Below are 18,459 nucleotides of genomic sequence, written 5' to 3' on the forward strand. Positions count from 1 at the left end.
TGTGCTCTGTGACGTCAGACGCACGGCGTGTGGGCCGGCGGGGCGGGAGCGCCGAGCGCCAGGAGAGGCCCCGCCCCACGCCCCGCCCTTAGGCGGGGCCGCCGCCATGGCGACCGCTCTGAGGGGAGCGCGGTGCTGTTCGTCCCGTCCCGCCCCGCACGCCCGCCATCGACTTTACTCGTCTTCGTAGCTTTGTAAGCCAGCCTCATGGAGGAGTTCAAGCATCGAGGGCCAGTTCAGAGGCCACTCCAGAGCTGCTGGCCTGCCCTCCTCTGGTGCCTCATCGAACTCGTGTAGCAGTCCAAAAATCACTAAGTAGTCCCGCCTGCCAATTAATTCCTTCTAATGAGCTCCCCAAACGCAGCGTTTAAGCCGTTTGGTGCGTGGGTTGGTTCCGCAAGTTAGGTCTGGCTTCAGGCTCGCAATTCTCTGTGCGAGCCGTTCATGTGCTATGCTCACGGTAAAAAAGCAATAAAATATTTTAGCTGCTGGAGCCTGCTGTGGGATGGCAGATCCAGCTGAGTCATGTCCTGGCACAGACAAAACCCGGTGTCCGGGCCTGAGTTACTGCGGGGTTGATGCTGGACTGCACAGGGGAAACTTGGTGTCACCAACTCCTCCTGCCGCCATTCACACAGAATTTAATAAAGGGATTGTTGTTACGAAGTAAAGAAAAGCAAGCCCCAAAATAGGGAAACATTGAACTGAAGTGCAAGCTTCAGATTTAGGAGCTCACGATGTTTTATCTGGGAAAAATCATAATCTCAGAAGGTTAATGGGTAAACTGAAAAATTCCTGAACTCAGGGACTCCTTCCCAGAATAATTTTAGCACTATCTCTAACACAGCAAGGTTTTGCAGCTGAAGCAAAATCCAGAATAGCTACGGTGTGATGCACTTTTAATTTAATGAGTGCTGTTGCCTTTTTAATGTCAATCCCCAATAACATTAGTTAATTGTTCTAAAATGAGAGCATACTTTTGCATTTGTGGTTTTAGAATTTTCATTAAAATTCATTTGCCAACAAGCATAAGGTAACCATTCAAACCTGGTTTGCACTAGAGTGGAAATACTGTTCCTCCTCTGGGGTTTCTTCTTGTTTCTTAAAAACAAACAAACAAACAAACAAACCAACAACAACTAAGATATAGAGCGTTGACACCTCTTTGTTGCCCCTGTATTTTAAAAAAACCTTTTAACCTCATAATTCACGTTGTATACCAAATCTGTTAATGCCAAATATGGCTTTGATGCCGTTGCTTCACTGTTTCTCATTTAGCACCTAAATGATTGGTTATTATTTATAAAAATCTAGTAGTACCTGCCAAGCATTAAGAGTTTTCCCAACATCCACTGATGCTGTCTGAGGAATTCTCTCAGACTGCAAGCAGCAAAAAGAAACATAAAATTAAATTTACAGAGAGTGAACATGCACTTGTAAAGAGGCAGAAAATATCCATGCACCTGCTATTAGCCAACTGTACCACATAATTACAATTTTTCGCTAATTTCTTAATCCAAGAGGTGTGTCTAGGAAGACCTTCTGGATTTTATGGAAAGTTTCTTGCTGGAAGGCTGATGACAAACCACTGGCTGGTATTCCTGGCAGGGCAGAGAGGATGGGATGTGACAGGATCATGCTGTCTGCCTTTCTTGCCTTGCTGCCTCTTCAAAGTTTTTACTGGGTTTTACCTTTGCTAATTTCCTCTCCCCCTATAAATGGATAACAGGGCCTATAACAGGGTGTAGCAGTTCAGGGACAATTTTGGGAAATCACATTTAATGGGAAAAAAGGAAATTAATGCAGAAGAGACTCTCAGAACTGACTGTCTTTGGAAGCAGGAAGATTTTAGGTTCTAGGATGTTTTGGTTCTCTCCTGTTAGGAATAAGGATCTTCAGCCTGGAATATAAAAGGTAGAAATAACTACTGTACATTGTGAAAACAGAATGAATGGCAGCTGTGAAAATTTGCTGGTTTCAGTCAGAGGCTTTCAGCTGACAGTTGAAAGAGGAATAAACCTATCAGGAGTTAATAATTGGACCTTTTTGAAGAAGAAAAGCAGTGTATAAAGGTTGAACCATCTTCATATCAAACATCCATAACGAAATTTCCCTCTGAAGCAAAAGCCTTACAATGGATTTTATAGAACGTGTCCTCTAGACAGATTGCAAAGCAGTTTCAGCTCCTGCTCTGTGGGCTGAACAAAGTGCTTTCAAAACCACCTCAGCAGACTTTCAAAAGAAAAGCAGTATTGGAAGAAGTTAATTCTCCTTCCTGTTCAGGAGGTGGCAGTGGAGACACAGCAGTGGAGGAATGTCAGCTGGAATTTAGGTGGTGTCTCAGGGAAGGATAAAGTCAGGAGAAATTTGCTGGCCATGACATTTTTAAGTCAGGAATGAGATGAAGAACACCGAAGAATCAACCTAGAGAAATGTAGGCGTTACAAAACTCAGGAAATTCATTTGAGTGTAGTTACAGCCACTTCTGCTGTCAGCCCTTATGGTATTTACTTTCGTTTATGTGAGAGATATCCTTCTTTCATTAGACCTGCAATGCCAAATGTATGCACAGCTTGTGGAGTGAGCAACACACAATGCAACTATGTTTTAGATTGCTTTGTACAGCACGATACATTACAATTCAGTGTTACTGTTCTGCTGGGACACATTTGTGAGTGTATGAAAAGATACATTCAAACTATTTGCTTCAAAATGCTGTTTTGTAAGGTCCCTCTTTCAAATGCCTTACCACAGAGGGTGATCCATCCTCTGAGCAGCTCTTCAGGAGATACAGATCTTATCTAGTTTTCTCGTTGTTTGGATACAAAATTTAAAGCAAGGGTCATCTTCCTTGCCCAAAGCCTCAGAAAAATTCAGAGGCAGAGCCAAAAATTCCTGGCTTTCAGTACATCCAGTGCGGTGCTTGCTTTCTTTTAATTACAGATGTATTGGTTTTGTTTTTCCTCCCTCTGCTTAGTGTCAGAGGGTGGCTGATTAACTTGTGCTTTGCCTTTAGTTGTTTATGGATTTCTACAGTTCCATGGTTTTGATTTTTACACTGACAGATTTTCTTAGGTTCCCTCGACTGTGTGGGGAGCTCAGGGACAGAGTAATGACAATACTGTCTTTTTATAAGGGACTGAACTGAACGGAGATGGAAAAACCACCACGAGAATTTCTAAGATATATCAGGCAAAATATATTATTCATTTCACAAATCACTGTAACTACTGATCAAGGGAGCCAGTGTCCCAGATTGTTGTGGCATATGTAAATTCAAAGAGATAATAGGAGCTTGGATGTGTGGATCAGCAGAAAGGCAAAGTGAGAACCCACTGACAGTTGTATTTTCATTCCACGAGAGTTTATTTTTTTATAAAGGAAAATTTTAAAATAGATTTCTTTTTATTATTCTTTTTAGAATATGGAGTAGAATAATAAAAAATCCCAGCAAATCTATTCAGACAGGTGAAAAAGAACAAGGTGTGATTATGGCTTAGGGACACATTTTCCTTCTTTAAGAGTTCTTAGAACTTTTCTTAGAAAAGCAGCGACCCAGAAACTTTGCGTGACCATGGGCACTTGTGTTCATTCCCATGTGCACTGGGGAGAAGTTGTGGCCAGGTAATGGGATGGTTCTCCCTGAGCTGTGGCCAGGGGCAGACTGGAACGGTGCTGCCCTCAGTGTGTCCCATGGTGCTGAGGGTGATGAGGACACCGTGCCCTGAACAGCTGCAGCTCACCGGGAGCAAGGAGTGTTCCCTCCAGTGGGCAGACTGGGTTTCACTTTGGTGATACACAGGCCAGCTGGGATCACCTTGGGCTGAGCTGAGCTGATCCACTCCCTTTAACTGAAAAGCTCACAGGGGCTTCTCTCACTCTCTGTCACTTGGGCTTCTCTTGAGAACTTGGGCTTCTCTCACTCTCTGTGACACAGCTGGGCCTCCTGAGGTTTGGAATGTTTTAGCCTCACAGAGAACTGGGAGTTTCACATGGGGAAACCTGAATAAACCACAGCTTACAGGAAATTCAGCCAGATGACTCAACAGTTCCTTTTGGCAAGAGCTCTGGCACTGTGAGTAGGAACACTGCTGAGAAAGGGGGTTGCACATCCCACTTCTGCAGGCTTTGGAGTCAGTGACACCACTCACATCGAGCCGTTTTCCCTTGGTTACAACAGGCAGGACTAGCTGTGCTGAACAGCAGTTACACACCCACAAAAGCGTCGTGGTGCAGGTGCCAAATGTTACATCAAGGGAACTCCACCACTTCTGTCTACACAGGTTTCACCTCTGAGCCTTTCTTCTTTATTTAAAAGAATTGTAATCTGCTTGAACCAACAATGTCTCTTACGGCATTGTTACTGAAATGGGGCCCTCATCTCAGCAGCACCTCTCAGTTTATTATTTGTATTGCTGTCAGCAATACAAATATTAAAAGAACACATTTAAATATCAGTTATACCACAGAGTTTTGTAGAAGCAACCTAAAAATACTCAGACCCAGTCTCAGCTTTTTCCTCCTATTTTTTTAATGTTTCCATTCTACAACTCCTATTTTTGAAAATATTTTATTATGGGAACTGTGAATCTGTCTCCTTTCCTGACAGTGCACATGCAATGTTCTGTATCTGTGAGGATGAAGAGAGAAGCAGTAAAGTAGAAATGAGAAAGAGCAGAAACCACAGGTTTCTTCCTCCACACATATTCATGAATTATTGTGCAGAGTCAGGGACATCTCTTTGTATTTTTGGAGTTTCAAAGCAATGTGAGTTTCTTCATAGCCTATCCTGTAGATTTCCGGTTGTTGAAATCTTTACTACATACAAAACCAAAGAAAAAAAATCCACACAGCCAAGCTTTTTTTTTTTAATTATTATTCTTATTTGACACTCACATTACAAAATTTAGAAACCATAGACAGTTCAGGCAAACTGTTAAAACACAGTATAAATTAGGGGGGTTTAATATATAAATTCTATACATAGGTAAGTTAGCTGGGACATGACTGACAAAAGGATTTCATAACAATCTTACCACAACTGTATAAAAAGGCATGGGAGTAGGATGGGCACTATTATCATGAATGCAGGTTAAGACATTTTCCACAACAGCTATAAAGCGTAACAATGACCATGCTATTCTCGCAGTGTTTATGTGGGCTACAGGATGCATATTACCAATAACATTTTGCAAGATCTATGTACAGTCACAAAATCATAACAGCCACTTTCAAGTAACTTTACTGTTTCCTGCCTGTGCAATTAATAAAGTGTTGGTATTTGTTCTGGGAATTTCTAACAAAGCTACATGGTTTGAGTATTATGGATGGGTTAAAAGTTGGACTCGATGATCTTAAAGATCCTTCCCAACCTAAATGATTCTACAGTTTTATGATTCTATGGTAGAGGGATTTCAATTTGACCTGAAAATGCTAATCACAACATGATTTTTTTAATTTAATGAAAAAGATACAGGAAAAACACAGTTCCTCATTGCTATAACTCACATTATTAATATATATACCACTCTTTTAAGCCATATTTATTTCTTAGCTTGAATCTTTTTAAAACCTAAAGTGATAATTTAGTTCCCATTTATCTAAGCACAGCTGTAAAAAGGAGTAACACCAGAAGAAATATAAAACCAAAATCTGGATATCTTTTTGGGGTAGTTTTTTGAAGGGGCGTGCTTCCCAGGCAACCCTCGGCCTGTCATGCAACCTTTGAATTTCTCAGACTGAAAATAAAAATGGTTCTGCTTACCCATTTTTACTCTGTGCTTTTAGGTCTGTGACTAAATAGTATCATTCTAATAGTTTTAGAATGCTATGTTATTGGAGTTTAGGTTTAAGAAAGTTGATAAGTCACTGTTGCTAAAAGTGAAAAAAAAAATCTTAAAATCCAATTTTTCACCCTTTATAAGCTGATGAATGCTTGCTAAGAGTTCTGAAACCCAGAGGATAATTTATTTTCCATCTCTGTTGTGTACTAGTAATGGTGTTTTCACAGACAGACTCCTAAGGAAAGTACTTGTACATTTGGAAGAATCAGACTTTGAAACACTTGAATTTAACAGCTCTGTGTGTGCATCTTTCACTAAGTTTTAATAATTTAGACAATTGCATTGGAACAACTCCTTCTGGTTCAAGGCAAGGACAGACAGTAAGTGACAACCCAGCTTGGGCTGCTAAAGAAATACAGATGATGTCAACAGTCTAAACTACAGCCCCCTTTTTCTCTATTCTGTTTGCCCACAGACCAATCATCAAAAAACCATCATATGTTTATTTCAAAAAGACTGGGATTTTAGAAGCGTAATTCAATAATGAAAGCAGTGATATAGTACTGACCAGTAATAGTTCACTGAGGAAGTTATGTTTCTCTGAAAGGTAGCTGGAGTATGGAATTTTCTGTTCAGAATTCCATCAGATGGGGTTTTGCACCTTTCAGAAAGAAGGTTCCTTTACAAACATTTACCTTGTAGGACTCCTGAGCTCTGAACTCCTAAGTCTTCTGCATTCTAGGAGGCCTGGGAACATTGCTACACTGCAATATTAATTTGGGTTGGCAGTTTTAAGGCCATGGGGATGAAAAGAGAGAAGGACTCCTGTTATGACAGATCTGGAGTATGAATACAGAGCCTTTGTATGGCAGAGAGATAGAAAAATACTCCTTTGGAATTTTGCAAGAGCTGCTTATGGAGCAATATACCACTTCTGTGGAGGGAAAGGCATCAAGGGAGGAGTGAGCAGTCCAACTCACTCTGAATTTACAGCACTACAGCCCGTGCTGGCCATGGAGCAGGGCAGGGGAGCTAGGCAGGAGTCACCCATACCTAGCTTTTTTCTGCAGCTGAGGCTGCAGCCTGAGTTTCAGTGTCTTGCACCCATGCAGAGTGTATGAAATACCAGCCATACAAGCTATTTGCTCCCTAGCTACACTTGCATAATGTAACAATACAGGATGTCATGCCTTGTATGAGCATTAGCTTTAGTGTACTTAGTATTTTTTGCACATCTGAAAATATGCAGAAAGAATTGCAAAAGAAATGAATACAAACCAGATTAAACTTCAGATCTGTTCCATCTAAAAAGGTAACTGGTTCAGCTGCTACACAGAGCAGGGAGCAGTGGTTTCAGGGGAAGGGACACACTCTAGCCAATATTAAAACAAAATTATTGGTAACGTTTTCTGCACCAGTATTTCACTGTATGCTCTCCTGCCTTCACCTGCCTAGCTGCCATTGGTACTAATAGAAGATATTTTGTTCCACCCTGCTGCTGTGCAGTGAAATACGAAAGTTAACAACCATCAAAGTATTTCTCAAAATTTTTAAAATACTTATTTTTCTTAGATTTTAAAATCTCTGTCAACCAAGTAACAAATTCTTCACTGTTTTAAATTCACTAGAGAAAACCTCTTTTACTTCAAAGAACTTTCTCATAAACATTCTGCTGGGTGGATAAGGAAGTAAAGAAGGCTTTGCCTCAGGTAAACTTCCAAGAAAGCAGAGTGCAGGCTCAGATGTGAACGTGCACTCAGCTTTGTCCTGGATCATCCCATCACCCCAGTGTGTCCCTGATGGTGCCTGTGCTGCCATCCTGAGCCGGACACTGTGTGCAGCACCCCAGCCACACTTCAGGAATGCCCTGCACCACCAACAGAGGGAATTCCACTGACAGGTAATGTTAGAAAGGACAGAAGAAAAGACAGTTTTGGCCCACAGTTGAGTCTCTGAGCAGTAACAAAGGAGCTTTTCCTTGTTCCCTTGTCATTCCCTAACCTCATTCTGCAACTACAACAATGGAAATAATCTGTTCACAAAGGAGGTTTAATTTCCAGTGAGAGAGTAATTTGAGATAGTATGGCTAATTTCTACCAGTATCAAAAGAGCAAAAGGTTCTAAAGTCAGAAAGTCAGATTTTGCTCTCAGACATGAATTAATTCATTGGATCAGATTTCATCCTTGAATTTGCTGCTGAAACTTCAACAATGTCAAAGAAAACTTTTGCTAAGGCTGCACTTCCACCCTATTAAGTGTACCTCCCACCTGGCACAGAGACTACATCAACTGGCAATACAGTTTAATACCTATGAATAACTAAAAACTCTACTGCAGTTAATAATTGCAGGACTGCTCCAAAGCCCATCAAAATTAATTGGAGTTTTTTCTCTGGCACATTGCTGTACTTAGAATCAATCATAAACACAGTCATTGCTAGGCCAGAGACTGTTAACTGTGTAACATTTTTACATTGATATGCATAACTATCTTTTCTACTAACATGTTTTTTAGGTTGATAATCCCAATTACATATTTAGTGATCTGAGCTCTGTTCTAAACTGGATTTACAGTCATGTGCAAACCAGGGCTCATGTGCTTTAAGAAAAGGTGCATATACTATTGCAATAAAACATGATTAAATAACCAAGTTATCAGGAAGGGACAGGCTTAATTTTAAGTAGTGATTATCTTATCATCACTGATCACATCATAAAATATTCTCAAGCTGAGGAAAATATCTCTACATTTTAATTGTTTCTTATCTGAAGTGCTTTAGCAGCTGTCCACACTTTTTAAAGTGACACCTCAGCAGAAGCTGAGACCACAGTTTGCTCTATCCACACGGGGAGCCTCCAGAGTACAACCGGACTGTGTCCATTGCCTGGGAGAGGGAATAATGACAGTCTAATCAGGGCACTCTGGTGCACAGCGTGCTTGAGTGCTTAACTCATTTTGAGTTTCTGCCCTGAAAATTTAGTCACGCCCAGCTGCCATACATCCATGCACCTTTAATTCGGTAAAGTGATCAATGCTGATGTGAAATTGAGGGCAACATTGTCTTTTGAAAGGCATTGAGCAAGTTCATCTACTGACTTCACACAAGCTGAAGGCACACAATTCCCTCCTTGATTTCCACTGAGCTTTATACCTAGCCCTGCATTGCAGGATGGCACACTCAAGAAATGGAAAAATGGGACTTTTGCTATAATTCTGATTACACTGGAGGAGATGCAGAAGTGATTTCATGTATCTGGGGCTTTTAAAATACTGCTACATACCAGAAGCTAAGTTAACGCTTCTGCAAGACTGTGTCATATTCACATATTACCAGCTGAGGGGTTTGATACCAGCACTGCAGACCTACAGGTCTAATTTTGCTCTGTTCTCTGTGTAGCATTAGTTCAAGCAGCTGTCAGGGAGTGAATCCACTCAAAGAAGCAGAATCAGAAAGCCACAACATTACTACAAGTAACTTGTCTAGCTGTTGGTCTAATGACTGCACACCTTACAGTGGTTTAGTGCTTGGTGGGAAGTGATCCTTTCATTCCAGCCTGGCAGGAGTTCTTTTTGCCTTTATGGCAAGAAAAATGGATTACTGGACATGTTTATGTTCTCATTATCACGTAATATTAATACATTTTTAGAAGAAATCTATTGCCCATTCTTAGTTTTCAGTTGTACTGGTGCTTGTTGGTGAAGCAAGGCCTTAACCCCACTCCTGCCAGGAGCTGTTAACCCTGGTTAGGCCACGGATCAATTAGAAATGAAACCGACAGCTGCAACTTAAGGCTTACATTGCTTCAGTTTAAATAGGATTTAGCTACAAAATGATGTGAAGACAAGCTATGGCTCCTGAAGTCCATTTTTTAAAAGCACTGTCTTCTCATTTTAAGTTGTTTTGCACTCACTGAGTCATTTTGCGAAGAGCAGTGAGTGTCTCTGGAGATTAAATACTACAGATTAATGTGCCACACACCTCTATAAAGCAACAATTGCTTCACTACTCCCCAAGAGATGAGGATATTTAGCACCTCTGAAAAAAGACCTTTTAAATGTGTGACTACATGAAGTCTTAAGAACAATTTAGTGCTTCTGATAGTCCCACTAAGCCCTTAATACCCACCTAAATCTGACCTTTATGCTTCCATTTCAACCACTGAGGTTTGAAAGTTTTGGACTACGAAAGTGGTGTAGTTTGCAACACTGATAAACTTTAGGAGATCTAATTTAACTTGTACTTACAAAATTGCCCAGATTCATAGAAGGTTCCCCTAAATATGAAGGAGAAATCACTTTTTAAATTAATTGTCACAGTTTTAAAATCTCATCTGTACCAACCTCTAGTGGCTCATTAGAAAAGGAGTGAGGATTTTCATTTTACAAAGCAGGTTTTAAGAAAGGGCCCATCCACCTGCACTGGGTTTCAGATAAGCAAAACCCCCATATTTCCACCGTGAAGTCACACTGTGCCTGTTAAAAATATGCAGATAGTAAAAAAAAAAAAAAAAAAAGAAGAAGACCATTTAGCAAACACACTTAAACATTAGCATTGTTGTAGATATGTTTATGGTTATTGCTCTGGAATCATCTGAAATTTAACAGGCTTTTAATGGCTTCATTTTGGAAATGGTTCTGCCTGAAGGAACAGCTATATGTGTATAGTTTCTGTGTACAGCTCTCAGCTCATGTACAAAAATTAACAAACAGCAGATTCACAGTATCAGCAGAACAGTCATCATTCCAGCGCTGCAATGATGCTGTACCATCCTTACACTTAGTTCTTCCACGCAAAGCTTGAATAAACACATTCGAGTTTTATGACCCCCTGTCTGAATTCATGTGCTGATAGATCGACAGGAAAAGGAGACCTGAAGTTCCTCCTCAAACCCTGTTTGCAAATCCAGAAGAATCCATCCTGCTCAGCTCAGCAAGCACAAGTGGATTCAGTGAGCCAGACTGGGCTCCCACAGGCTGTAACCCAACCCAGAACTGCTCCGCAGACACATCAAACCTAGAGTGCACCAAACACCAGCCTGCCAATGCCTCCAGGTCACAGCTCGCTCAGGCATGGACAACTTCAAGGCCTGGCAGAGGGCAGGAACAGTTCCACTTTTCTGGCTGAATAGGCCAACACAGCTAGGTTTTGTGGTTACCCTAATTTTTCAAAACACTACAGCCACTTGGAATCACTCTGTGCTGAAATAAAATTATTACTGATTTCAAAGAAAGGGTTACATCCTTCTGTTGTAGGGAGAGAAGGATTGGAACATCTGAAAAGGTAGCACCAAGACAGCAATAAAAATGCAAAGTTCAGTATGATGTGGCATTTAGGTTTCATTTAAGCTTTTTGAGATATTTCCTGGGGCAGTTAGGAATATTCCTTCCACACACAAACAATAAGTCTACTGTTAGGGCTTACTTTTGTATCTAATAGAGTTCATTATCATTTAATGTATCTATTGCAGTAGCACCTTTATTATTGTACAACTTTAAACACAAGACATAGTCCCTATTTTATGTTACCTGTAAGGAAACGGTGAACTTTACATCCTAAAAGTAAAAAAGACAAAAATGGTTATCTGCTCATGAATGACAAATTCTTCAGTGCATTCATTCCAGTCTGAAACCCTTTGTCCTTTTAAAGCATACCATGTAGTTCCCAAGTTCAGAGCAATTACCCCCCATCCTCCTAAGTATCACGTTACAAAACAAACAGTACTGTGTTAATTGGAACCTGATAGAAATGGTAATGCAGTACCTTTTCTCTTTGAGTGTGATAAAACCCCTTAAAAGATGCAACTCAGCATCAATAAATTTAGGGAATACACTACATACATTAAATAGAGGTAAGTTGAGTCCAGGGTCATTAGCTTCTTCATTCAACCTCAGCAGTGGTGGGGGTGTCTTTAAGCAGCACCATCAACCCTCTGTGCCCACCTCCGACCGGCCCAGATTCACAATAAGGAAAGCAACAACAGCGGAGGGAAGATTAACCAAGAAAGAGTCACACTCCCGGCTGATCTCTGTGAAAACCCGCGGGGTCAGCACCGCGGTCCCATGCTGACGTGGCCTCTTTGTGACAGACGTGTCTGTCAGCGGTGTCAGTCCTCATCCCTGCAAGCTCAAACCTGCAGCAGTCACTGCTTTGTTCAACAAGGCTGGAGGACTGCTAACGCAAGATTAAGTTCTTTTTTCTTCATTCAGCAATTAACCAGATTGCTGTTGTCTGTCTTTGATTCAATTTTACAATCCTCAGAGGTTTAAAGAACTGCAGTCTGAAGCACCAGCTTCTGAAATACTCTTGTGTATTTTTGCTTTCCTTTTTTATACTTTTCCATTCTCTGTTGCAGTACTGTGATTCTCCCTGCTCCTGGTTTTCTTGCATTTTCCTTCAGAGGCAAAATTACAGTGATCCTGACGCAGTTTGGGCACAGCCACAAATAGTCTGTCCTTCCTCTCTGTCTCATAGTTAGAAAAGCATCATTGTGCACACAGTTCTGTTGATTTCAGTGGATGAATCCAGTTCATCCATCATGTTAGGCAGTCAAAAAAACCCAACAAAAAAACTCAAACAAAAGAAATTGTCTAAATCCCAAACAGGCATCTTTGGAATCAGTAGTGCAAAATGTTTGCGGATTTCTTTTCCTTGACCTACTGCGATAATCTCTCAATCTTCAAGTCTTTCCTAAAATAGTGGATCTGCAAATGTAAAAACATAAGGACAATTTTTTTAAAAAGCAAATTTAAAGGTTTGGGTTGTTTTAATCACTCTCTTCATGTTCTCACTTATATCAAACCATTACACATCTCTCAGAAGAGCTGTAAATTGTTGGACGATCCAGCTGACCTGAGGCATTCTTCATCTGCATCAGGCTTTTGCATGGATACAGCAAGCTGAGGATATTCTTTACAGGGAGGATAATTTGAGATTAAAATGAGCTTTTATCAGTGCAGCCTCAGCTCTGCAAATTAGTTTTAAATGGAAAAGACCTCCCTCAGAGGTCACAGCTTAAATACCTGCACTTCACAAGTTTTGGTATCAGAGCAGCCGTGAGATGCTTTAGAAATGAGCTGATAAAACAGAGGTTACCTTAAGGATTTCCACCTGTCTTTTTCTGTCTGGTTTTCTGGACTTTCACTTTCATAGGAAGCCAGATACAAACCTGGAAACAGTAAATATGTTTTATTTCCAACAGCATCAGTAACACCCATCCCTCTGCATTCTTGTATGTCCTTTTGTACCACACAGAAAGAGAAATTTTAAAACTGCATGGTCCCTCAGGTAGCTGGTAACCAGTGGGACACTGATGTTTAGCTCACATGTCTACCTTGGAAAGCTGTTATGTTAATTTTGATGAAACAGTAAAGGAGCCCAGAGTTAAAATACATTAGCATGACCTTCTCATTACAATATTAAGCAGTTGAATGGTCTCTGGTTTTGCATACAGAGATCTGGGCCCATTTCCTCCATCACAGCACTGCTACTCAAGAGTTACCTGAACTTTAAAAACGAGACAGTGAGAGCTGACACCTAAACACAAAAGCTTTTTAAAATTAAGGATATTCTCATCACATAACACAACTTTATGTTCCTCAATCTTTCTAAAGCTTATGGGGACATGGTATCCTAAATGGATACACAATACCCTCAAGGTAAGAGTGAGCTACAGAAACCAGAGAAGGAATACAGTGGAAGAAAGTAAATCTGTCTTTTACTCCCCCTGCAAATCTTTATACTATAGGATGCATTTTATGACACTGAAATGAGTCTAGATTGTAGAGTCTCCTCTGCAAAAGCTGGCAGTGCATTAATATCTCACTGTCTTCATGGAATCACAGGCTGTAATTTGTGTTCACACGCATTTCCTCATTTGACTGTTCCATGATGCTTTTATTCTTTAATGCTGGAACCATCTCAGCATTCAAGTCTGTGCTACAAATGCATTGTCTTTTAATACTCAAGCGTTGGCCACCATTCCTCCACATTGTGACAAGCACAGTACAGCTGCATTTCACATGCCACTGCTGAATCTCTCTCAGATATCCTCCCACCTTTCATTCAGGGCAGTTCTTTCTACTCTGCACTGCCCCTGGGTAATGGGGGAGGCTTCCTGTGGCTTCTGCAAAGGGCATTTCACAAAGAATATAGGGGAGGACATGAGGGAAAAAAATCTGCAAACAATTAGTGGGTTGAGGTCACTCTTTTTTAGTCCAGTAGCCTGAAAACTGTACTTTTACCCTTTCATTTTCTATCCCTTTTGAGCCTAAAACAAGAAGAAATGCCTTCATCCTATCTCCTTTTGATACATATTACTTCAATCACATTAATTATTCTATTTTGGCAGTCATTCTTAAGATTTAGGCAGGATTTTAGAAGCAGTATTTTCCTTTCTGAAGTAGTCTGTGAAATAAAAGCTGTCTGGTCTGATTACCTTGGATTAGTACAGAAAACTGCCTACAGAATGAAGAAAAAATAAACCCAGCAGCAGAATAGCTTACGGGAAGGTTGCTATAGACAATTCTGTGCGTGACAATGTATAGAGAGGCAGCTCACACAAACCAGTATGAAGTGACACAGCCTGACAGGCTGGATACCAAACTGACGAGGACAGAAAAGTATAAAAAGACAATCAGAGAAATAATTTCGGAACAAGGCTTCCATAGCTACAGCTGAAATTATTAGAAAAGGTTTTCTTAAAAATTCTTTTCTGTACAAAACGTGTCATTGCTGTAGAGGAGGAGGTCAGCTGGACTCCATCGCCCTGGGCTGTGTTTACTGAAGAGATGACAGCGTTGGTTTGTGAGAGAGATTAGCTCTGGATCCATCAATCACAGAATGAGTGGCTAAGGGACAGCTGACATTCACAGCAGCCCATGACATGCTTGTGTGGCCTCTTTTGGTGATTACAAAAATAGGGCCACAATGACAGCTTCCTAGACAGCGCCTTATAGAGAAGCTACAGACAAGAGAAAAGCCATCAGGCAGCAGCTTCATGTGCTAGAAGGTTGTATTTGCAAAAACACATTGATAGACTGGGGATAAACAAGATGTTTGGCAGGAAAGCTAGGAAACAGCTTGACAGGGACTGGGCACTCAGAGAGATCACCAAAGCATAGATCAGGGTGTTCATTAGTAGTGATGAAGAGAGGTATTTTCAGTGATGAATGATTGTAGAGAGTCTTACCATCTTCAGTAAAAATGGGAGCAGTGTGCAAGTAGTGGATGATGTTAGGGTCTTGCTCAAATGGACACTCCACTTGTTTCCATGTTATAAATTCTCCTACTTGCTTAGCCAGTTCCAGAAATTTCTGTAAACATAAAATCGTTCCACTCAGATATAGTAAGGTTACCTCCTATTCAGTGTTTGATGGTCTGCACTTTGAAAATTGCAGGCCAATAGTCTCAGATAGTCCCTTGGCTATCGGAATGTGATAGGTAAAAACATTTTTCAGATCTTACTTCAAAGTTGACGTGTCCATTTGGAAGGCGATTAGCACATCCCTCATTCAAAAAATAAATGTCTTTGATCAGTAGGCTGAAGAAGGGGATCACAATCTGTGGAGAGAAATGACATAACCATTATCTTTTCAGTTCAGTATTTTCTCTGCATGAAAGAACAACTCAATTGGGAGAGATGAGAATAAAGAAGTATTAACTTTTCAGTGTGCTGTGCACTTAAAAAGCAGTGCAAAAGGGCAGTAGTGTCTAGAGAGACCTTCAGCCACCAGGAGAATGGATGCTGAGATGAAAGGAAACTGAACACAATGTTCACTGAGCACAATAACATGACTAAGAAAATGCTAAAAGCCCGGTTTATTATCAACAACATCACTGTCTGACGACAACATCAGACAGCCAAGAGCAAAATAATGTTGCAGAACTCTTCCCTTTCCCGTTGTGTCCTTATAAGCAGAGATGCTGAACACACAAATTGAGCAATTTAAACACAGGTGGGGACCTAAGAACCAATATTGTCCCTGGACGAGGAAAAACAGCATAAAATTTGATTACCAAGGACTTGTCTACAAACAGTTAATCAGGAGCTGTTTTATTTTCAACAGCTCCATGCATGTCTACCTCTTGAGGCATGTAATTTCCTTCCTGGTGTCTGATTAGCACAACCTGCTTCTCCAAATTAACCTGCAGACAACAGGATTAAAAATATTAAGCTGGTTGACAGGAAACTGCTAACAGTAGCCAGAGAGACCACTGTAGTTCTCAAAATTAGCCCTGGCCATCATCCAAGGCAGAGTGGCATATAGCAGTGATCCAAGTCTTCCCTCTAACCCATCAGAGTTGGGTCATAATTTGCTATAAAAAAAGTCTGGGTAGGACTCTTGAACTTGATGGAATTACAAGCAGGGATAAATAAATTTTCTGTCAGATGTTCTCCAGCAGAAAGCAGTAACAGCACTCCTGAGGTGCATCCTCAACTTCAGCAGAGATCCAGAGTGGCCTCAAAAAGTGGAAAGACACAGAGAGCTGGTGCCAGACACTGATGCCCAGCTAGAAATCACTGCCAGGTTTTGTCTACCTATTTGTTTACAGGCAGATGTGAGCTTGTTCTGTCCTGCTCCACTGCCTGGGAGCAAGGTCAGCACCATTAGTGGTACTAAACATGAAGGAAAAGCCTTGCTGAGAGGAAAGGTACACAAATGTGGGCTGGATGCCAGGCTAATACAGCTACCGAGCCCCCAGTCAGCTCAGAACATGGCAGAGCTCATTCCCATCTCATCCAAAAGGCGCTAAGGCACACCCAAGGATACCAGTTCTCTACACATTTCCATGGAATTGCTGTATCTTGGTCACCATTTATTTCCCCTATAAAAATATATTACCCTGTGTGTTTTGCTTTCCAAATTTCTGTAGGAAAAACAACAAAAGTGGTTACAATTATACTCTAATACTGGCTTCACTCCAGGCACTTTGCTAGCATAAAACCTGGGTTAGTGCCAGAAACTCATATTTCTCTCCATTTTTATCCCCCTTCCATGCCATCCAACCCACCCACACGCTGAAGGACAATTGCTTCCTGCAGAAAGAAGTTAATGAGATCCGACGTGTTCTTGCTCCACAGTATCAGACAGCAACAACACAGCACTGTGCTGTACATACTCCCAACATTTCAAAGCCAGAGCCATGCCATGAATACAATGCAGAGTTTCCCAGTGGAATTACTTCATTTTGGAGCTGTTACAGGTCATTTGACTGCACAGACAAGACCAGACTTACTTACTAACCAGTACACCCCTCCACAAGCACAATTCAGTTTGAAAAAAAAAAATTCTTCAGAGTCAGCTTTGCTATGAGTTTGCCAAGAAACAATATAACATCTACTATCAAAAAGAAGTGCTCATGTTCTTTTGGATGTGTTCAAGTTCATTAAAACAAAGAAATTATAATCTTGCTTATAAAAAGAAACAAAATTCCTTAATCCTACAGAAAGCATTATATGATCTGCTGTATCTGACACTCTAAAATACCCAGTACGAGGAGCTACCAAATCATATCCTGGAACATTTTCCTGAACTAATGTTGTCTACACAAGGAAAACAGAATATGGGCTTTTTCTGATGTAAAATAGATTCCTTTCAGTCTAATAACCTCTCTGCCATCAGTATTAACCAGCTGGGGGTGGAGATATGACAGAGATTGCTAACTTCACAGGAAATTAAGTCAAACAATAAAGAAACTGGTTTGAATAGCTATGATGGTTCCAGAAGAACTAAACTGCAAAAGCATCTCAGACTGACAGGTCCTCGCTGCAGTGTGTGAGAGTTGAAAGAATTGCTTTTCCAGTCACAAACATCCAAATCATCTCTCCTTTGCATAGAGAAGTGCTTTTCAGTACAACTCAGTGTACTCCCATTGCAGCTGAGTCAGCCTGCCACCAGATGCTGATCTCATTTCACTGTAAATGCTGTGAGATTCCATTAGCTTCAGCAGATTTACATCAAATTTACAGGGGTGTGAGATTAGCATCTGGCCTGGCTCCTCTAGTGAATGAATACTAAATTCCATATTGTGCTTGTTCATGCAGCATCTACTTTAGCTCTGCCATGCTTAGTGCAGAGATTACCCATTTATGACTATGGGCAATTGCAGTGTAAAACACAAACCCTCTTTCATGTACCAAAATAAAAGAATTGAATGAAGGAATAAGAAAATTAACAAGAAACATATCAGGGCACTAAACAGGAGGATCCTACACTCTAACATCTTGTCAATCTGATTTTTGCAGCATCAGTGACATGTCAGAAAGCTCCACATCTGCCATGAACACTGATAAAACACTTCAATTCTTGCTCACTGAGATGGCAGCAACAATCAAATGACATGAAAATTCACAAGGACAGAATATCACCCCAAATTTGCTGCAATGGATTCAGACTAGACTCCCTTGCAGGACTTGTGGTAAATCATGTTTCCCTAATGTAAATGGAGGTTCATCCAGTCTCCACTGCTGTGCCCTTTGCTCTCCATCTCACCTCACACATCACACAATAGAGGCTTCTGTGCCAGAGCCTCAGGGCACAGTTGTAACAAGCGCAGCTCCACCTGCGTCTGCCAGGCTCATGCTCCGTCACCAAAATAAAAATCATTTCAGCCTGGAATACCTGTTCCATCAGGTTTATCAATCCAAACAGTGTGAATTTGCCAGGGGTGGAGAGA

The 18,459-nt window shown here is 40.9% G+C and overlaps 1 protein-coding gene across 1 annotated transcript in view; it reads right to left on the minus strand.

Annotated features, from left to right (window-relative positions):
- Positions 1-4,770: 4,770 nt before the first annotated feature.
- The window catches only part of RASGEF1C (RasGEF domain family member 1C), a 31,031-nt gene continuing 17,342 nt past the window's right edge, over positions 4,771-18,459 (minus strand). Inside the window, exons 10-13 of the mRNA XM_066197007.1 lie at positions 15,247-15,342; positions 14,972-15,095; positions 12,877-12,949; positions 4,771-12,485 (exon numbers count right to left, since the gene is read on the minus strand). Of these exons, the coding sequence (XP_066053104.1) occupies positions 12,461-12,485; positions 12,877-12,949; positions 14,972-15,095; positions 15,247-15,342 (318 nt within the window). The 3' untranslated portion in view covers positions 4,771-12,460. The remainder of the gene's footprint in view (positions 12,486-12,876; positions 12,950-14,971; positions 15,096-15,246; positions 15,343-18,459) is intronic.

Source organism: Chamaea fasciata, unplaced genomic scaffold (genome assembly GCF_029207755.1).
Source record: "Chamaea fasciata isolate MVZ Bird 193981 ecotype frontalis unplaced genomic scaffold, bChaFas1.0.hap1 SCAF_15, whole genome shotgun sequence".
NCBI classification, from domain to species: Eukaryota; Metazoa; Chordata; class Aves; order Passeriformes; family Sylviidae; genus Chamaea; species Chamaea fasciata.